At 38.7% G+C, this 21,404-nt stretch overlaps 1 protein-coding gene across 1 annotated transcript; it reads left to right on the forward strand.

Moving 5' to 3' along the window:
• Positions 1-6,058: 6,058 nt before the first annotated feature.
• Positions 6,059-12,380, forward strand: OOSP4B (oocyte secreted protein family member 4B). Its single transcript, XM_030918663.1, has 3 exons — positions 6,059-6,280; positions 7,129-7,226; positions 12,269-12,380. Exons 1-3 carry the CDS (start codon positions 6,059-6,061, stop codon positions 12,378-12,380), a joined length of 432 nt encoding a protein of 143 aa, XP_030774523.1.
• The last annotated feature ends 9,024 nt before the right edge of the window (positions 12,381-21,404 follow it).

Genomic DNA, 21,404 nt, shown 5'->3' on the forward strand with positions numbered 1-21,404 from the left:
AAAGGACTCTTTCAAATTAATTTTTAAAATACAGACAATGAAATAGAAAATTTGGAAAGTGATTTCACAAGAGACGGTGTCCAAATGGTCAGCAAATGTTTGAGAAGGTGCTCAAACTCATCAGTAGTTCAGGAAATTTAAAATTGAACCACAATGAGAGAATGACGGTGAGGGGAAATCACAAACGTGTCACCTGTGTCAGTCTCCTGACGCTTTTTAAATCCTACGGCTCTTGTACCTTATAATTTAAATAATAAGTATCACATGTAGTATGTAGGCCTTCACTGAGACACATCCATATAGCTAGAGATGTATAATAGATTTAGTAACTTTATTTACATCATGATTTCTAATTTTATTTTATTTTATTTTATTTATTTTTTTGAGACGGAGTTTCGCTCTATTGCCCAGGCTGGAGTGCAGTGGCCGGATCTCAGCTCACTGCAAGCTCTGCCTCCCGGGTTTACGCCATTCTCCTGCCTCAGCCTCCCGAGTAGCTGGGACTACAGGCGCCCGCCACCTCGCCCGGCTAGTTTTTTGTATTTTTTAGTAGAGACGGGGTTTCACCGTGTTAGCCAGGATGGTCTCGATCTCCTGACCTCGTGATCCGCCCGTCTCGGCCTCCCAAAGTGCTGGGATTACAGGCTTGAGCCACCGCGCCCGGCCATGATTTCTAATTTTAAAATAATGTTTAAGAAGTTGGTAGTCAAGTGGCCCAGACTAAAGCTATGCTAAGAAAAATGCCTCTCAAATTTAATATGCATGTGAACTACTTGGAAATCTTGTTGAAATGCAGTTTGTGATTGATACTGTAGGTCTAGAGTGAAACCTGTTATTTTGCATCTAACAAGCTCCCAGGTTGCCCATGGCACAGGTGAAGTGATGCAGCTACTGCCAGCTGATGGGCCATGCTTTGAGAAGATGCTAAGGGGTTTCCCTGGGCTACCCCAGCAGAGGGCAATTGCAGACAGCTGAATGTGGCCAAAGGTTTATAAGCACTCAAGGAACGCCCCCCCCCCCCCAGCTCCTTGCCATTTCTCGTTCCCTATGTTGTGTTTTGCAGTCCGGAGCAATGAAGCCCTCTGTGCTCTTAGGCGGGTCCTTCCTCTTTTCTTTCTTGTTTTGGAATTCTTCTGGACTCAACCCAGGTATGAATAAGAAATATCTTCAGAGGTTGGTGATTTGAAGTGATAAGATTACTTTCTAAAACACTGCTGTGTAAAAACCTGAGATTTTTTTTTTCTTTTTCTCCCTGATTATAAACCAACAGGTAGGGCTCCCTGTTTCTAATTACTCAGTTAAGAAAAAATGACTGTTTCTAGTCACATAAACTGTGCTCAAAATATTTTCTTTTTCTATAAACCAATTTGAGGGTTCTCCAGTTTTAGTTTATCTTGTGCCATTATCCCTCTTCTAGGTGAGACCCATGTTTCTAACATAACTGGGGCTCCTATAATTTGAGAGAACCTGGGAAAGGAAGGGCTACCTTAGAGATCTCTGGGTTTCTGGGGAAGGTTACAGGCTCTCTTGGCCTATCCATGGTGCTGGACAGATAGAATGAAAATTACATGGTGAGCAGCCAAATTTGGATGAGTTCTAATTGCTTCCTCTATATACTGAAGTTTGGGGAACAGTTGAGCCCCCCCAGCTTTGTACTTAGCTGCATGAACTTAGGCAAGTTACTCTGAGTCTATCTAATTTTGGCTGCCAGGGAAAAAGGACTAGGAATGTATCGTGCCTTAAAATAAGATGATGAGAGAACCAGTGAAATGAAAACACTCAAATCGGTTTGGGTCAGTGTGCCAGAGTGATGTCAGCTGTGTCTAATGTCAGTCTGAGAAGTTTGCCAAATAAAGCAGCCTCTGGACTTTCTCCTAGATCTGTAACCATGCACTAGTTCACTTCCACCTTTACTTTAGAATACTGGTTCTCAATGGCTGGTTTTGCCCCCCAGGGCACATTTGGCAATGTTTAGAGGGATTTTTGGCTGTCACAACAGCGTTTGCCACTGGTATCTAGTGGATGTGGTCAAGAATGCCACTACACATTCTGCAATGTATAACCAACAACAACAAAATCTCCGTGGTTATAGATCTCAATAGGGCTGAGTTGAGAAACGCAGCCTTGTGTTTTACTTCAGCTTAGAAGCACTTTAAGGCAGGTATTTGTGAGACCCCTTTCCTAAGCAAAACTAGTGCCAGACTTGAAACCAGCTGAAACCACGGCTACGTTTCATATAATCTTGATTTCTAATAACCGAAGCTAATGACCACCTCCTTGCAGGGGTCTCAGAGTGAATAAGATTTGTGGGAGGCTACCCAATATCAAATCTCAAACCTGTGATTACTTTTCTCATAATCAGACTTGGCGTCTCTGTTACACCTGAGTTTGTTAGTTTGTTTGATCTTTCTTTGAGATTTCAGTGCCTTAATGTCTTTTTTTTTTTTTTTTTTTTTTTTTTTTGTATGTGGGTCTAACTTCCTCTATTACTATTCCATGATACCAAAATTAGGGTATATAGTTAGGGGTGGGATTGAGACATAAGTGTACTTTAGTCACATGAGATGAATCTAGGGAAACTTAGGGAGTAAAATGAGTTAAAAACCTAGCACCTGTAGGATGGGTGTGGTGGCTCACGCCTGTAATCCCAGCACTTTGGGAGGCCAAGGCAGGCAGATCACTTGAGGTCAGGAGTTCGAGACCAGCCTGACCAACATGGCAAAACCCCATCTCTACTAAACAAAAGAAATACAAAAATTAACCAGGCATGGTGGTGGGTACCTGTAGTCCCAACTACTCAGGAGGCTGAGGCAGGAGAATCACTTGAACCCAGGAGGCAGATGTTGCAGTGAGCCGAGATCATGCCGTTGCACTCAAGCCTGGGTGACAGAGCGAGACTCTCAGAAAAAACAAACAAACAAAAAACTTGCTTGAGCTCAGGAGATCAAGACCAGTCTAGGCAACGTGGTGAAACCCCATGTCTACTTTTTACAAAAATTAGCCAGGTGTGGTGGTATGTGTTCCAGCTACTCCAGAGGCTGAGACAGAAGAGTCACTTGAACCCAGGAGGCAGAGGTTGCAGTGAGCTGAGATCTCACCCCTGCGCTCCAGCCTGGACGACAGAGGGAGACTCCATCTTTCAAAACAAAACCTAACTCCTGCTCTGAGAGTACTACCAATCTATTTTTTGATGGCATTTTTGTAACCATGGTCTAGCCCTAATGCTTGACACACACAAGGTCTTCTATCTTTGCACTGGAAAGCATTAGTTATATAAAAATTGAATGAATGGCTATGTGAAAGAAATCTGGCCTCTCATCTATCCTTCTCTTCACATGTTTTTATCTGCTTTTATTATATTCAGTGGTCATGTTACAGCTCTGAATGTTGGTACCTCTTAGACCAGTTCTCAAACTTTGCATATATAAGTCATCTTATTATTAAAATGTAAACTGAGTCAATAGGTTAGAGATGAGATCTGGAATTCATTATTTCTAATGAGTTCTCAGGCGATGTTGATGTTACCGATTTGTGGACCAGACTTTGCTTAGTAAGGCTTTAGACAAATTACTCACTGGCTAGAATTATTAATAGAGAATACAGAATTCTCTGTGAATAGAGAATAATTAACTGAAACCTGAGTCAGGCACTTAGTGTTGTTCTAATTCTCACTTTTTCATTCCTACCTCTCCTAAGACACAGATGGTCAGTGGATAAAGAAGACACTGTTTAGACTGCAGCAATGACTCAGTTGACCACTGATGGTCTAGATCACTGTCTGTCTTGGTATTAGGGCCAGGCACGTTATGTACCAGATTTAAGATTCTTCAAGTAATTTAATGGTTTGAGCATTTCATTTCTTATCTGGAAAATGAAGAGATTATCTGTCCTATCTCAGGTTTTCTTTGTTAGACTCAATAACAAGAACATAGGCCGGGTACCATGGCTCACACCTGTAATCCTAGCAGTTTGGGAGGCTGAGGTGGGTGGATCACCTGAGGTCACGAGTTCGAGAAAAGCCTGGCCAACCTGGCAAAACCCTGTCTCTGCTAAAAATACAAAAATTAGCTGGGTGTGGTGGCACATGCCTGTAATCCCAGCTACTCAGGAGGCTGAGACAGGAGAATCACTTGAACCCAGGACGTGGAGGTTGCAGTGAGCCAAGATCCTGCCACTGTACTCCAGCCTGGGCAGCAAAGGGAGACTCTGTCTTAAAAAAAAAAAAAAAAAAAAGTATGTGGTGACATTTGACCTAGGAATTGGTACATAAACAGCAGAACTTCTTATTTAATGTGACAATAAATGTGGGAATCCCCATGGGAACAGGCTTGTGGTCTAACGTATGAACCCCTCAATGACAGCCTGGCCCTGAAAACTTTGCTTTTTAAGATAAATATAGCCATCCTTGGGATACAAACACAAAATACATAGGCTACAGCTCCTTTCTTAGTCTGAATAAAAGGAGGGACTTGATAGTAATTACAATTCCCATTTTGACATGGACCAAGGACATTGTACCATAGTTCTGCTGCTATGAGGTAAGTGGACTGCAGATTTTTATCATCCTCACCCTAAACTTCATTTCTGCAGCTGTCATCACTGTATTTACTATCAGTATCTATCAACTTTCTTAAGTGAATAACTTATGCTATTAATCTCTCTAGGAAAATGATTTCTCAAAATTCTAAATGCTGAGATCCATGTTGTACTTGTGTCTCTGTTCTTCTAGCTGTCCCAATAAGCATGTGTCAAGCTGGTAATCTCAGGTTGATAGGTCAAATAAGGCTCATTCTAAGCCAAACATTTTATGGAAGACAGAGTTCTGTAGATCCTTGGGTATTGTCAACTGTCCTGAGATTAAAACCTGGGTCAATGTCTTATGTGGTTGGACTAGTCACTTATTCAATTAAAATTCATATTGAAGACTAAATACATGCCATATGTAGCTGGGGATAAAGAGATGAAGATGTGATTTTTTTTTTTCCCCTAGGGGTGGGGAGAGATAATGGTAAAATGTGAAATGTCCCTGTGTGCCTGGTATTGTAAAAATGTTCCTAGGGTATAGCCACAGCTTCTTCAGGTTAATATGAGAAGATTGGACTGTGTAACCTAATCTTTTATATAGTATTAAATTCTGATCCAGGTTTAGTTTAATTGGTACTGAGGATGGATGGTTGGAGATCTATCTCTATGGAAGGAATTAGTGGTGGTAGTGTCTTATATAAAGACCTTTAAATTGTTTTTACTTTAATAAACATTGATTGAGCATTCAAGTTCTAGGCAGTGTTCCAAGATCTTTTATATGCTTTATTTCATTTAGTCATCACAGAACCCTAAAAGGTAGGTAATAATGACTACATTCACTCTAACTATGAATAAATGGTTGCAAAGAAATTAAATAACCAACTAACCTCTCTATGGATTTTTGCAGCTGTGTAAAGTACAGAGTAGCACAGCAGCCACCGCCCTCAAGTGGCTTTTGAGCATGTGAAGTGTGGCCAATTTGAATTGTGCTACAAATACAAAACACACATCAGTTCCAGAAAATTAGTATAAGAAATCTCAATTTTTGTTTTGTTACATGTTAATGATCATATTTGGGATATATTAGTTTAGATGAAATTTAAAGTACCTGCTTTTTTAAATTTTAATTTTAATGTCTTTTTTTGAGATAGGGGTCTTACTGTGTTGCCCAGGCTGGAGTGCAGTGGCATGGTCTCAACTCATTGCAGCCTGTGCCTCCTGGGTTCAAGCAATTCTCCCACCTCAGCCTCCCAAGTAGCTGGATTACAGCAGTGCACCACCATGCTTGGCTAACATTTGCAGTTTTAGTAGAGATGGGGTTTTACCATGTTGGCCAGGCTGGTCTCGAACTCCTGGCCTCAGGTGATCCACCCGCCTCGGTCTCCCCAAATGCTGGGATTACAGGCACGAGCCACCATGCCTGGCCTATACTTGCTTATTTTTGAACAGGGCTAATAGGAGACTGAATGCTACCCAAGTAGCTTGTGTTATATTCGTCTGTCAGCACTGACAGTGTAATGTCTTGAGATTAAGTATGCTATCATGTTACTTTTTGGATTTTTTTTCTTTTTTAGCAATAACTACAACGTGCTCTGATGATTGGTTGTTAGTCAGAATGAAAATAAGGCCCTTTGATAACAACACAGAAATTAGAATTGGCGACATACACCTGGGAGATCACTGTCCTGTAACAAGACTGTTGTCATTTAACTACGAGTTTTCTTATCCTGTCACTTCTTGTGGGATCAAGAAAATTGTAAGTGCCATGATGCTTTTCCCTAAAATATATTCTGATTTTTTTTTCAGGGCTACATAGTATCAAAAGGTCCTTCCTAATTAAAATTTTCAAGCATCTTCCTATCTCTTGCAGTGATCAATTGTTAGATAGGACCAGGTGCTTATCTATTTAATTGGGACATTTCAGATAAGGGACTTTAAAAAGTTCATAACGGGCTGGACGTGGGGGTCACACCTGTAATCCCATCATTTTGGGAGGCTGAGGTGGGTGGATCACCTGAAGTCAGGTGAGACCAACCTGGTCGACATGGTGAAACCCAGTCTCTGCTAAAAATACCAAATTTAGCTGGGTGTGGTGGCCAGTACCTGTAATCACAGCTACTTGGGAGACTGAGGCAGGAGAATTGCTTGAACCTGGGAAGTAGAGGTTGCAGTGAGTGGAGATGGCACCATTGCACTCCAGCCTGGGTGACAAGAGCGAAACTCCGTCTCAAAAAAGTCATAAGGTACAGCCTGTGCCTTCTCAGTTTTACTACCTCCATCGGCTGTCAGCTTTTAATAGCTGGGAACATTGTGTATGAATATATGCAATTGGGGGACTATTTTGGAAACAGCACATATTCTTTAAAACAGACCCAGAGACAATTATTTTCTCCTATCCCCCATCTGGTATTAGAGATGGGGGCAAAGAAGTTGAAGGACCAGAAGAAAAGCGAGAATAAAGTATTTCTCATGAGGTCTATTTTATTTCTGTTAAATTAATGTAAAATGCCATTTCCAGATTTTCCTAAAACAGATTCTATTAAGATCATTAAGCCACCAAAATAATTTAATGCCTTCTAGTATTAAAACTCTCAGTTGTTTCAGATGTTCCAAAGAAATGATGATGCCATATTATCAGAGATCAGTTACAGACCAAGGTTGCATACTACTTATGAATTTCCAGTGGTTTGCTTTGTGAAGAGGTACGTGTAGCTACTTTACACATTCTTCAATTTATTATTTGGTTGATAGATGTTTCTGTTAAGAATGCAGCTATAAAAATGCCCTAGAGTGATGCATATGGCACAATTACAATTTCTAAAGTGTCTCTAATTATAAAGAAAATGTTCAAATATAGAGATGAAATAATTTACATATAATACCTAGATTCTACCATTTTGCTAAACTTTGTTACACATCCATTTCCCTGTCTATCAATTTGGATGCACTTCCAATTGAAGACATGAGTACACTTTTCCCTAAGTACTTCAGCATGCATATCATGAATTAAGGATCAATAATTTATTTGAAGAAAAACTCACATGCAATTAATATATAAATGTTACACAAGCAAATACATTTGTCAACTGAGCTTTATGTTTAACATAAAACCCTACTGACATGCGTAACACTGGTTGTTGCAGAAAGTGGATCTTCCTAGTTGGTTCCTGCTGGCCACACCTCACTGTTCTTTTCTATAACTTTGTAGAAATAGAATTGCAGTATGTATGCTTTTGTGTCTAGCTTATTTAATTCAGCAGAATGTCTGAAACTCATTTATGTTGTATATTCCAGTAGCTTGTTTGCTTTATCTTGCTGGGTGGTATATTTCATTAGATACATATTATTTCATATTATTTGATGAAGACGTGCTGTTTTCAGTCTCTGGCTATTATGAATAAATGTGCTATCACCATATGTTTGCATGTCTTTGGGTGTATGTTTCCTTTAAATACCTAAGAATAGGATTGCTTGATCATAGGGAGAGCATGTTTAGTTTTGTAAGGAATGATGAATATTTTCCCAAATAAGGTGTTCTTTTTGGCACTAATACGAGGAATGTATGAGAGTCCAGTGGTTTCACCCTCTGATGTCAGTTTTTTATTCTAACCATCTGAATAGGTGCATAGTAGTATTTAATTTGCATTTTCCGATAACTAATTAGTGCTCATTGGCCATTTGTATTCTCTTGTGAGCCATGTCTTTTGTTCATTTTTACTCTGTCTTGTGTTGTAAGTGGTCTTATATCTTAAAGACTAGGACTTTGTCAGACGTGTTTTGCCCCAGGCCCCACATTGCGTATTCATTTTCTTAATGTGTTTTTTGATGAGCAGACATCTTTAATTTTGGAGTTTAACTTATAGACTCTTCCTTCTAGTTACTGCTTTCTGTTTTGTCTTAAAATTCTTTGCTTACTGCCAAGTCTTATTTTCTTCTAAAAGTTTTATGGTTTTGAATATGTTTGGGTTTAGAATCCATCTGAACTTAATTTTTGCATGTAGTGTAAGGAAGGTCAAGGTTCTTCCCGCTCCATAGGGACATCCTGTTGATACAGTACCATTAACTGAAATGAAATTTCCTTTCATTCTTGAATTGCTCTGACTCTTTTGTTATATCAATGACCTTATAAGTTTGGATTTCTCTGAGCTCTTATTTATGTCTTAATGATCTATTTGATCTTTAGCTACTTAAGTTCATGCTATCTTGACTACTTGGTTCATTTGCAACTTAGCAATGCCATTTTCAGCTATTCAGGATGATTTCAAACAAATTCTCACTATATCCTTATACTTCTTGAAGGGTGGAAAAAGTCAGACAAAATTAAGTCACTCTGCAAGGAATGACTTGAAATCAGCTTTTAAAAGGAATCTCTGTTCTTCAAACTTCACCGGTCATCTCTAAACCTTTGCTGTCTAATATAGTAACCAGTAGCCACTGGTAACATTACATTTAAATTAACTAAAATTAAAACAACAAAGAATTGAGTTGCACGAGCTATTTTTTCGACTGCTCAGTAGCGGCGTGTAGCTAGTGGTAACATTTGCACAGTGTAGACTTAGAATTTTCTGTAATAAAGATTTACTAATGGACAGTGTTGCTACATCAGAATAAACACAATTGTTAACCAGACAGTAGCTAAATATCATAAACATTCATGTTGATCTTGAAGTGGTTCTAACCTTTATTTTTAGTTTTCTAAATTTTAACTCTTATTTTAAATCCAGGGAGTACATATAAAGGTTTGTTACATAAGCACATTGCATGATTCTGAGGTTTGAGGTAGAATTGACCGTGCTATCCGGATGCTGGGGATAGTCCCCAGTAGGTAATTTTCTCATTTTCCCCACTCCCACCCCCACATTCCTGTTCTTCACTGTCAGGGAAGGAAAGATTTAACAGTGGGAATTAACACTACAACTCCTGAAGTAGGATGGTGACGGGTTGAGATGATAGCTAAAGGTGGTAGGATCTAACTGCTTTTTAGCCTTGGAATGGGGGGTTTCCCTCTCTTGCCTGGCTAAGATTTTGGTGATAGTCTTTGGCTCTTTAAAGAACATGCTTCCCTGACCACAAGGAGTTTTTACAAATTGGTATGAGTCCCCCATACTCCCTGGAACAGGGGTAGAAAATGTACCTCTGTTGTACCCTCTTTTAATCTGAGAAGGTATGTTTGTTCTTCCAGCCCCCAATATCTTTTCAACCTCTCGGGCTATAATATTAGCTGCTATACTGTTATAGGCACCTCATATCCTCTTCTTCTTAATTGATCTAGAGGTTAGCACCTGACTTGGACAATGCCAATTAGTTTATCAAACAGCCTTTGTAAACTTGTCAGCCTCTGAGCAGGTAAAGGTTACGATATATATCATATATCCACATATATGGATATATGATGATATATATCATATATCCACAGATGTGTATATATGGTGTATATATCCATATATATCATTATATACATACACACATATATACACATTTATGGATATATACACATATATGGATATAGATATACATATACATATACATATGTATACAGCTGTATACATATGCAGCTGATATATGATATATATACATATATATGTATATATATGATACCAGCACTTTGGGAGACCAAGGCAGGCAGATCACTTGAGGCCAGGAGTTTGAAACCAGCCTAACCAATGTGGTGAAACTCTGTCTCTACTAAAAATAAAAAAATTAGCCAGGTATAGTGGCACATGCCCATAATCCCAGTTGCTTGGGAGGCTGAGGTAGGAGAATCGCTTGAACCTGGGAGGTGGAGGTTGCAGTGAGCTGAGATAGCGCCACTGCACTCCAGCCTGGGTGACAGAGTGAGATTGTCTTTAAAAAAAAAAAAAAAGCCATTAGTCTCCTGTCTTTGGATCATGGAAAGAAGTGGTACTTATGGCAATGGAGTCAAGGCAATGAGCATGTAAATGTGGTGATAAGTTACATGTCATTTAAATTCCTCCTTCTGATTCTTGAGATCTAGTTGCCTTTTTGCAACTGATATCATCATATTCACCTTTTAATTAATTATTGGATAGTCTAAACTTGCAGAAAGTAGTTTTGTAGTCACTGTTTTTTGTTTGTTTTTGAGAGAGTCTCACTCTGTTGCCCAGGCTGGAGAGCAGTGGCGTGATCTCAGATCACTGCAACCTCTGCTTCCTGGGTTCAAGCAATTCTCCTGCCTCAGCCTCCTGAGTAGCTGGGATTACAGGCGTGCATCACCATGCCAGACTAATTTTTATGTTTTTAATAGAGATGAGGTTTCATCATGTTGGCCAGGCTGGTCTCGAACTCCTGACCTCAGGTGATCTGCCTGCCTCGCCTCCCAAAGTGCTGGGATTACAGGCATGAGCCACTGCACCTGGCATGTAATCACTGCTTTTATGCAATGTAAGTTTTTCCTCGATGCTTGACAGCATCTTGAAGGTCATTTTCTGGTTATTAGACTTGTGAAGCCTAGTGGAATACAACTTAATACTAGAATTTCATACTTAACTTAGTTTTCTTCCTTCCCTTCTTTCCAGTTCCAGCTATGCTGGGGTTTGAGGTTTTGGAGTAGATTCTTAAATGTGATCTTTTTGTGGTTTTGAAATCTGTTCTCTTCCCCTACCTTTCCTGTGTTTTCCGGGATAGGGTAATGGTATTAAGACATGAAAAGAGAAAATGTCTCTTAGGTGAAACGGTTGTAGGGGTCTTTTGGCCAACACTGAGCATAGATGCCTTCTCAGTGGTGGGTCCAAATGCTGGTCTTCCTCACTTAATGACTTTTTGAATGGGCCTATCATGAAATTCAGATTTGATCCTTGGATTTCTCACTCGGTGCTGGTTATCTTAAGGGGAATCTTGGCAATATAGTTCAATCCCATCTGCTATCTATATAGGCATCCACTAAGCTCTCAAAAAAATGGTTTCAATAGCAGATTATAAAAATAAAGGCTATTATGTCTTATCTGTTTGCAGTCCATTTTTCTCCCAGATCAAATAGGCCAGGACATATTGGCCCTTCTAAAGTCAACAAGAGATATAGAAAATTTGAATGAGATTTTAGCCTTCCTTTACACATGCACTCCAAATCTGAATCATTCTCCTGGAACGACATACACGCTGGCTTTGGGAGACGAGCAAACTACATTCCTTTTTCTTACATGCAGGGAAGAAAGACCAGCAGTGGGAATAAACACTGCAACTCCTAAGATAGGATGGGGAACGGTTGAGATGGTAGTTAAAGGTGGTGAAATCTAACTGCTTTTTAACCTTGGAATGGGGTGTGTCTATGTCTCTATTTCCTGCCTAAGATTTTGGTGGTAGAATCTTTTTGCATACATATGGGTCTCTGTTTTCAATTTATAATCTTGGGATGTGTGTGTGGCCTGGCTTGGTTGAGCCATAGTCCATTCAGCATAGAGAGAACGTTTGTCACATCTGACAATCATTTTGCTTTTCAAAACTTTTATTGACCCGAGAGCCTCAAAGTCAAGTCTAGGATCAATTCTGGTTCAATAAGTAACATCCTATTCAAGATTCTGTTACAATTTCGATTTATTGAGCTATTTTATTTATTGAGCTAGTTTATTTAGATGTATTGAGCTATTTTGCCTTTCCTCCACAAGTCAGTTATTTTGGGTTATCACTTATAACGAACCTATCTAATATATATTTTTCCCACAAAAAATCTGTACAGCTATCAATCCTGTGCTTTTCTTTTGTATTTTTTTGTTTGCTCTGCATTTAGGTTTAAATTCCCATCTGCGATGCATTTTGGAATGAGTGTGTTTGATGCCAACACCTTGAAAGAAATCCCTCAAAAATCAAAAACAAGAGTCACCAGCTCCCACACAAAGTAAAACATGGGCACCTAATTTTAAAAGCGTTAATAAGGTGAGAATATTAAGGTTGTTTATTTTATAGTTAACCACTATTTGTTAAACATAACTTCAAGGAAGGCAATAATGTAAATTCCTATTTGAATGCTGCATGCTGAAATTGCTCTGGTTTTAATGTGAACCCTGCAATACTAGGTATCACGGTCTGTACTTGGATACAGTTATAATTTTTTTGTTGCACATAAACATGAATAGGTTCCATACTGGTCAGTTTCCTTACCTATTCTCTCAGGTACTAAATTGTTCATTTTCAATATAGCCCATGACAAAATGAAATTGTTGTCATAGAAGGCCCATACCAGATCTCTAATTTCATACTAATATTTGCAGAAAAACATGTCTGTATACATATATGTGTATAAAATAAGTAGGCAGATAGATAAACTAGGCTTAAATTCAGAGAAAGTCGCTACATCTAATTAGCACTTTTCCTAAGATTAATACCTGTAGAGAACACTCTTCTTAGGATTTTTCTACTGAGCTTATTTTAAAAGGATGCCAGAAAACTTGTGCATATTGACAATAGCCTTGAAGTTGACATTTCATAAAGAAATAAGCTTTGTTCTGGAGATCTGAAAACCACTAAAATCAAACTTGAAATGTATAATATAATTACTTGATAGTTTCGGAAAGGCAGTGATCTAGCCAACACATAGATGCTAATCCCTTCTAGTAGCATAATATCTAATGGTTATATTTGATATAGTTGGGTAATTCCACAGATTACATTTCAGGGTAGAAATGTGATTTTTTTTCACATTACTTCTAATTGAGCACCCATGAGTTCTCTGAACATGTTTTCTTTTTAGGTAAGGTTATATTTAAGCAGCTCTTAACTGCTTTTTCCTCCCATCCTACAGGAGCAACTCTCCAAGAAGTCACTGCATCAATAATGCCTGTGTTATAACACCCTCTCCTCCCCAAAGCACTGGAGCAAGTGGTACATACTTGCTGAGAACCAGTTTCATCAATACTGTTGATATGTCTGTACAAAGATGAGTAGCAATATCTGTTACCAGTGTCACTACATTTTGGAGTTTGGGATAACATATCTATACCATGATATTTACATCTTTTAATGAGTTAATTTTAAGTGAAATTGCCATTCTAACTCTGAAATCAAGTTCATACATAATAAAACTTGCCTATACCCACTGCATACTTTTCTGAATTAACATTCAGCATTTCTATGATTTAGTTGCTCACTTTAGTTTTACCCATTATGCTTAGCAACTACGTCTCAGTGAAATAGATTTAAATCTCCCTCTTTTGTAATGCACTCAAAAGGAGGATTTTCCCATTAGCCCTTCATCTTTGGCTTTCTATACTGCTTTTTTCTTTTCTGTTTCCTGGTAATGTCTCATGAGGAAACATTGTAAACTTATATTTGGCATTGTGCATTTCTTTCCTATTACTTTGATAAAGCAAGAATCTAGAAGAAAATAAGATTCCAATTGCTTTTTGGCCTAATTCCAAAAGTGTTGTAACCATATAGGGTCACAACTACACCATCACACTACCCTTCCCACCATTAGTGCTTTGGTGGAGATTTTCTTAGTGAACAAGATCACCTGCTCTTCCTTCTGAGGCTCCTGAATTGATTGACAAAATGTCGAACAGGGAGATCCAGCTATGAATCCCAAGTAAGAATTCCCCTTGCATGGAGGGTGGCAAAGATAACAGTGCCAACCACCAGGAGTGGGAGCTCACATAACTAGGCCCACTGAATCTTGGAGTTGCCAAGGAAGACTCAGTACACACACAGGGCACTGGTTGGAGCCAGGGTCTTTTTTGTGTTGGGAAAGAAGGAAAGGTGCAGCAACGAGAAAAGATGAAGCGAAATCAGCATTTGTTGTGTGTACTAGTCTCCCACGTAGGTCCGTCCTGATAGCCAATGCAAAGTGGGGGATGCATGCATCCCTCTGGAGCTGTAGGCAAAGACCCTCTTACCTTACCTCAGGGGGTAGGTATACCTCTACCTATACCAGCCAGGTGCCATATGACACCCACATCTTAAGCAATACAGGGAATGTGCCTTGTGTACCCAGAACAGGGAAATGATTTCTTCTAATGAAGAACTTGGAACCAAGTGACAACTTGGCTTCCAGCTTCCATATAGCACAGTGTCCCAGGCCTAGTGAAATCCCTCAGAGGGACGGCAGGTTCCACAATAGCTGCTTTTCCCAACACAAAAGTGCTCACAACTCAGATTATGCTGATCACAGTTTGGATCCCAGGTGGAAAGACATCTAATTTAAATTGCCTAGTATATCTCTGGAAGTGAACTCTTGTGCCTTTGAGTAGTATACTGTGCAAGAGTACAGGTGCCAAACTCATTCCAGGGAGCCTGAACCAGAAAGTACCACATACATGAGTAGGGATGCATGTACACAAATGATCTTTACTCAAAGCAAGGTCAGTCTTCTTCCATAGGGAAAACTGGTAGTCGGGGCAGAACATTCTTATGGCTAGATTTCTTGCTCCTGGGAGGGAGGAAAACTCATGGACACAAGAAAATGTGAAAAAGGTCTCTCTCCACCTCTTTAGATAAAATTTATTTTTGCTAGATCTGAAAGTACCTCTCTTTCCCCTCTAGAAATGGGGATTTTTGTTCCAAGAGAATACAAAAACATCTAAATTTGAGTCATCTGGAACTGCTGAATAACTTAGCTGAGCTGCTGGGCTTGGTTGACTAACAGGTACCTAACTATGTCAATTTCCTGACCTTCAGTCCTTCCCAAGACAGCTGAAGCTGGAAAAGAGCTAGAATTTGTTGAAAGGACTGAATACTTTCGTTTTTGAAATGAAAATGACAGTACAATTTTGTCATCTTGAATATATGTGATTCTTTTACTATTTTTCTTTCCACCTTGAGTAAAATTAAAGATGCAGCATGACTTGGCCTGACCTTTCTCTTTTATTTTTGAGATGGAGTCTCGCTCTGTCACCCAGGCTGGCATTCAATGGGCACAATCTTGGCTCACTGTAACCTCTGCCTCCTGGGTTCAAATGATACTCCCTCCTGAGTAGCTGGGATTACAGGCATCCACCATTATGCCTGGCTAATTTTTGTATTTTTGTAGAGATGGGGTTTCACCATGTTGGCCAGGCTGGTCTTGAACTCCTGACCTCAGGTGATCCACCTGCCTCGGCCTCCCAAAGGCAGGAGGAACGAGCCACCATGTCTGGCCACTTGGCCTAATCTTTGCTTTCAATAAACCCTAGTAGATTTTTGACTACTCCTGGAAATATAAATCCTAGTTAAAAGATATTTTTGGGCTCTTATAAAAAAGTTAAAAAAATTCTGATGCTTGCCAGGTTGCAGAGAAAAGGGAACAATTACATACTGCTGGTGGGAATGTAAATTAGCTCAGCCATTGTGGAAAGCAGGGTGGCAATTCCTCCAAGAACTTAGAGCTGTCATTCAACCCAGAAATCCCGTTATTGGTTATATACCCAAAGGAATATAAATCATTCTACCATAAAGACACGTGTTTGTCCCAGCACTATTCACAATAGTAAAGCCATGGAATCAACCTAAATACCCATCAGTGGTAGACTGGGCACAGATAATGTGGTACATAGACACCATGGAATTCTATACAGCCATAGAAAAGAAGGAGACATATCCTTTGCAACAACATGAATGGAGCTGGAGGCCATAATCTTATGTGAAGTAATGCAGGAACAAAAAACCTAATACCGCATATTCTCACCTATAAGTAGGAGCCAAACCTTGAGCACATGTGGACACAAATAAGGGAACAACAGACACCAAGGCCTACTTGAGGGATGGAGGGTGGGAGGAGGGAGAGGGTAGAAAACTACCCGTCAGTTACTATGCTAATTACCTGGGTGACTAATCTGTACACCAAGGCCTGTGACATGCAATTTACCTATATAACAAACCTGCCCGTGTACCCTTGAACCTAAGATTTAACAGCCATCTGTTGCCCTCATTGCAATAGGATCTATGCATTTATTTAACAATCACTACAGTAATGAGTGCAGGTAACTCATTAACTCAACCTAAAAAGTCTCAGTGGTGAATTCAATTGACCAAAATCTCTACATGTTAGAATGAGGTTTTGATCCAGATGCTTTTGGTTTTAGACCTTGATTTTTGACATTTAATGTCTGATACTTAGACAAAATCTTAAGTTTGTAAAATTAACTTTTAATGTAAGTATTCACTCATTCCAATCATAATGATTTCAGGAATATACAGTGTATCAAAGGGAGATACGATGGATAATTCTTATTTTTGATAAGGATTTGTACAGCTGTGAAACTGAAGAAACTATATCTCTGGGTTCAAGAATCTTATTAATTTCCTGGAGGCATAGCAGTAAGAGGCTGGCCAGTCAGAAAGTTGGTGAAAATTGGTTTTGACTTGAAAGGTTAGAATCAAGGGTCAAGAGAAGTGGTATAATTGAGGATATATTTTGCAGGATATTAAAACATACAAACGGTTAGGACATAGAATGTGAGAAACACACTGGAATCAAGCATTTCTCCTGTGATTGGGGGCTATAAGTGGGTGACTTGTGGTGCTACTTAGATGGGAAAGATTTCTTTGGGAGTGAACACTTAATGTTTGCCCAGGCTTAAACATTTAGCATCTTTTAAGCTTAGCAGTGTTGCTGGTTTTCTCTTTCTACCTTGCATTCTTCATCAGTATTCAGATGGGATTTTTGCTAATCACTCCAAAAAAGGTTAGGCTCAACCTTAATGTGGTTGGGGGAGTTAGCAGGTTTTGTCCTCCTTAGTAGTTGTGACAAAATGTAGAATCAAGGCAAACTGAAAGTCAGCACCCTGGTCAGAGAATGGGACAAAGTGGGGCACAGGTGTGTCAGATGGATGGGATCAGAGATGGCCTCTACAACTGTTGGCACCTGAATAATCCTAACAAAGGCATTTAAGTAATGCAGTCTTCCCATTCCTTTGCTTCTAGCGTATATAGTGTAACCCAGATAGCTACAGAGAAAACTGCTGTAATATGTATTGTTTAATTTTGATAAAGCTAATCAATTATTTCCACATATGAGTTCATTATGCTAAGATATACTTTAGGTAATACAAATAATTACACATGTGGTCTCTGCCAAGAATACTTTGAACAAAGTATATAACAACTTTAAAATTTCCTTATGCACTTGCTTTATTCTGCATGTGTGTTATAGAAAGGTTGTTTTATATTGGGATAAGGTCACAATGGTGGTATAGTTTGAGTTGCCCCAAATCTTACACACACAGACAGTGCAACTAATATATTGAAAGAAAGTGCACAGACTGTTATCTTTAGAACTTAGTGATCAGTTATCCCTAAAAATTGTAGAACACAATGAATGGAGCCAACCAACTGCCAATATGAGGCCCTCTACAAGGTTTCATGCAAGCTCGGGAATGATTGCTAATGGGATTCTTTTATTCTTATTTTTTTGAATTGGATCAATGAATCCAAATTAGCACATATAACTGCTTTAAGTTTTTTTTTAGTAGTAATATCCCTCATGCTTGTTGAATTTTTAAATAGTTTAATAATTTGTTAGTTGATTCTCTTTTTTTAAAAATAAGTTGATTATATCAGCTGAAACTAATATTGATATTAACTATTTCAGGCCAGGCACAGTGGCTCACACCTGTAATTCTAGCACTTTAGGAGGCCAAGGCAGGTGGATTGCTTGAACCCAGGAGTTTGAGACCAGCCTGGGCAACATGGCAAAACCCCGTCTCTACAAAAATTAGCCAGGCATGGTGTTGGGTGCCTGTAGTCCTAGCTACTCAGGAGGCTGAGGTAGGAGGATCATCTGAGCCCAGGAGGTCGAGACTGCAGTGAGCCGTGATCATGCTACTGCACTCCAGCCTGGGTGACAGAGTGAGATTCTGTCTCAAACAAACAAAAAGTAACTATTTCAAATATATAAACTTTTTGTCTCTTGTTGGAATGCAATAAGTTTTTTTTTTCTGCAATAGCAAAGTTATAGGCCTTGTTTTGTGCCTAGTTTTAATGGAAAGAATTATTCTCAGAATGATGTGTCTCTGGGTATATTCTTGATATATTAATTCTTCTGGCCAAATTTTAAAAAATCTTGCTTCTGCAATAGCATCCTTCCTCAGTGATCACTGTTTGTCTTGAGGAGATCCTCCCTGGTTGAAATTTCTCTTTTCTGGTTTATTGGGGTTTCTAGGGATTGAACATTGAACTGCTCACCCCATCTATACATATCACTCCCTTGGAGAGTTTATTCAATCTCATTGTTTTCATTAACATCTGTATGCTGATGGCTTCAAGTTACATCTCTATCCTGGACTTTACCCCTGAAAGGTAGACTCAGTTATTCATTTTCCTCTACAACACATTAACGTGGCTGTTAAAAACAGTGTTTAACCAAAGTATGTATAACATGGACGTTCCTATATTCCTTTCCCACTCCAAACCTCCACCTTTAGCCTTCCTTATGGGAATGTCACAAAGATATTCTGTCCTTTGCTATGGGAATGTCACAAAGATATTCTGTCCTACGTATTTCTCTTAAAAAGTTACAGTCTTGCCTTTTACATATCTAAATGAGATCTATGTAACATAATAATAAGATCTATGTAACATAAAATTTACCATCTTAACCATTTTAAGTGTACAATTCAGTAGTGTTTAGTACATTTACATTGGCGTGTAACAGAACTCTTCATCTGTACATTGTGAACAGAACTCTTCATCTTGTAAAACTGTAACTCTATAGCCGTTAAACAACTTTGCAACCACAACGTGATAATGCTGGCTGCTCAGACTTTTAATTTTTTTAAATTTTTGTGAGTACATAATAGGTGTATATATTTATGGAGTCCCTGAGATATTTTGATACAGGCATGCAGTGCATAATAGTCGCACCGTGGAGAATGGGATATCCCTCTCCTCAAGCATATATCCTTTGCAGTATGAAGAATCTGATTATACCCTTCATTATTTTAAAATGTACAATTAAGTTATTACTGACTGTAGACACCCTGTTGTGCTATTAAATAGTAAGTCTTATTCATTCTATTTTTTTTGTACCTGATAACCATCCCCGTCGCCCCCCTACTACCTTTCCCGGCCTCTGGTAACCATCCTTCTACTCTCTATGTCCGTGAGTTCAGTTGTTTTGATTTTTAGATCCCACAAATAAGTGAGACCATGTGATGTTTGTCTTTCTGTGCATGGCTTATTTCACTTCACATAATGGCTTCTAGCGCCATCCGCGTTGTTGCAAATGACAGGATCTCATTACTTTTTATGGCTGAATAGTACTCCGTGTGTACATGTACCACATTTTCTTTATCCATTCATCTGATCATGGACACTTAGGTTGCTTCCAAATCTTAGCTCTTGTTAATAGTTCTGTAACAAACATGGCAGTGTAGATATCTCTTCAATATACTGATTTCCTTTCTTTTGGGTATATATGCTGCTCAGAATTTTTGATGTCAGGACTTCCTTTAGACTATGAAAAATATTGAATTACGAAGAGCTTTTATTTATATGGCTTTTATCCTTCCAAATTACCACATTAGAAATTAAAAGTGAGATGAGATCACTTGGACGCAGGAAGGGGAACATCACACACTGGGTCCTGTTGTGGGGAGGGGAGATGGGGGAGGGACAGCATTAGGAGATACACCTAATGTAAATGACGAGTTAATGGGCGCGGCACACCAACATGGCTCATGCATACATATGTAACAAACCTGCACGTTGTGCACATGTACCCTAGAACCTAAAGTATAAAAAAAAAAAAAATTAAAAGTGAGTTAAAAATATTTATTAAGTAATTAAATAACTAATAAATCCAACAGGTGTTAACATAAAATAGTGAACATTTAGTGAAAAATTGCTGTTTTCCAAAAAAAGAGTGACATTGTTTTATATTCGCATTTTTGCAAGTCTCTTGTCTGGCTAACTAGAAGACAATTGAATTATCATATCTGCTTCTGCATTCAGTCTTTGTAATATGTCACTTTGGTTAATGTACATAAAGAAAACCCTGCCTCACACAGATACATGGTTGGAAGAAAGAAGAGTATTTTAAAAACCTTTTCAGATAACTGGCTATTTTTTTTTTTTTTTTTTTTTTTTTTGATACTGCACCAAAACTTGCCAAGGGGCAGTCTCTTCGAGGTTTGTTGCAACATGGGATCTGAAAATATATCAATAAACTCTTCATACTTATTCCCATTAAAATCCACTGGTCCCTGTTGTGCTTTGCCCTGAATGTTTCTGTAACATCATGTGCAGATAATTTGGAAAGTTTTAGGTTCAGAGTTATGCAGATGTTTTAAACGATGACATTTTATTATGCAATACAAGAAATCATAGTTAAGATATCACCACTGAGCTTCCAAGCTCATAGTAGAGAATACAACTTTTTCAAAATTCAAATTTTTCCTTTAAGCTTGAATTTTATCACTGGGTTTAATTGTTGTTAGCTGTTTTCTTTGAAGTGACAAACTTACATCATTCAATTTCAAAAAATGTCAAATACCCACGGGCAAATAATCGTTGTTTGTTCAATAGTCAGTCTTTATGTAAAGATGGTGTTCTGGGTTACAGGCGGCTAGTTCAGCTCACAGCTCCAATAACTGCACAGATTTTCCTGGAGACACTCTTCATACTTTGATATGCAGCAGAAGTGTATTATGCATACTTTCTATTTTATCACTCTGAATACTAAAAAGGCATGCATTCAAGGGTTGGCGTTTAATAAAACAAATACTTTTGACTGCTTCAAGACTTAAGTGAAACTGGCTTTTCCCCTTTACTGTGAGTGTGTGAAGACTACAATGATGACTAACAAACTAACACATTGTGCCACTACCTTGATTACTGCTCAAGACGCAGCAGCGTTTCCCACCACTTTTTTTTGCACACCTGTGTGAATGTCAACATTGTGAAAAAGAAAATGTGTTATTGTTATTGTGAAAATAGATTTGACCCCATGGACCCCT

This window comes from Rhinopithecus roxellana, chromosome 15, assembly GCF_007565055.1.
Source record: "Rhinopithecus roxellana isolate Shanxi Qingling chromosome 15, ASM756505v1, whole genome shotgun sequence".
NCBI classification, from domain to species: Eukaryota; Metazoa; Chordata; class Mammalia; order Primates; family Cercopithecidae; genus Rhinopithecus; species Rhinopithecus roxellana.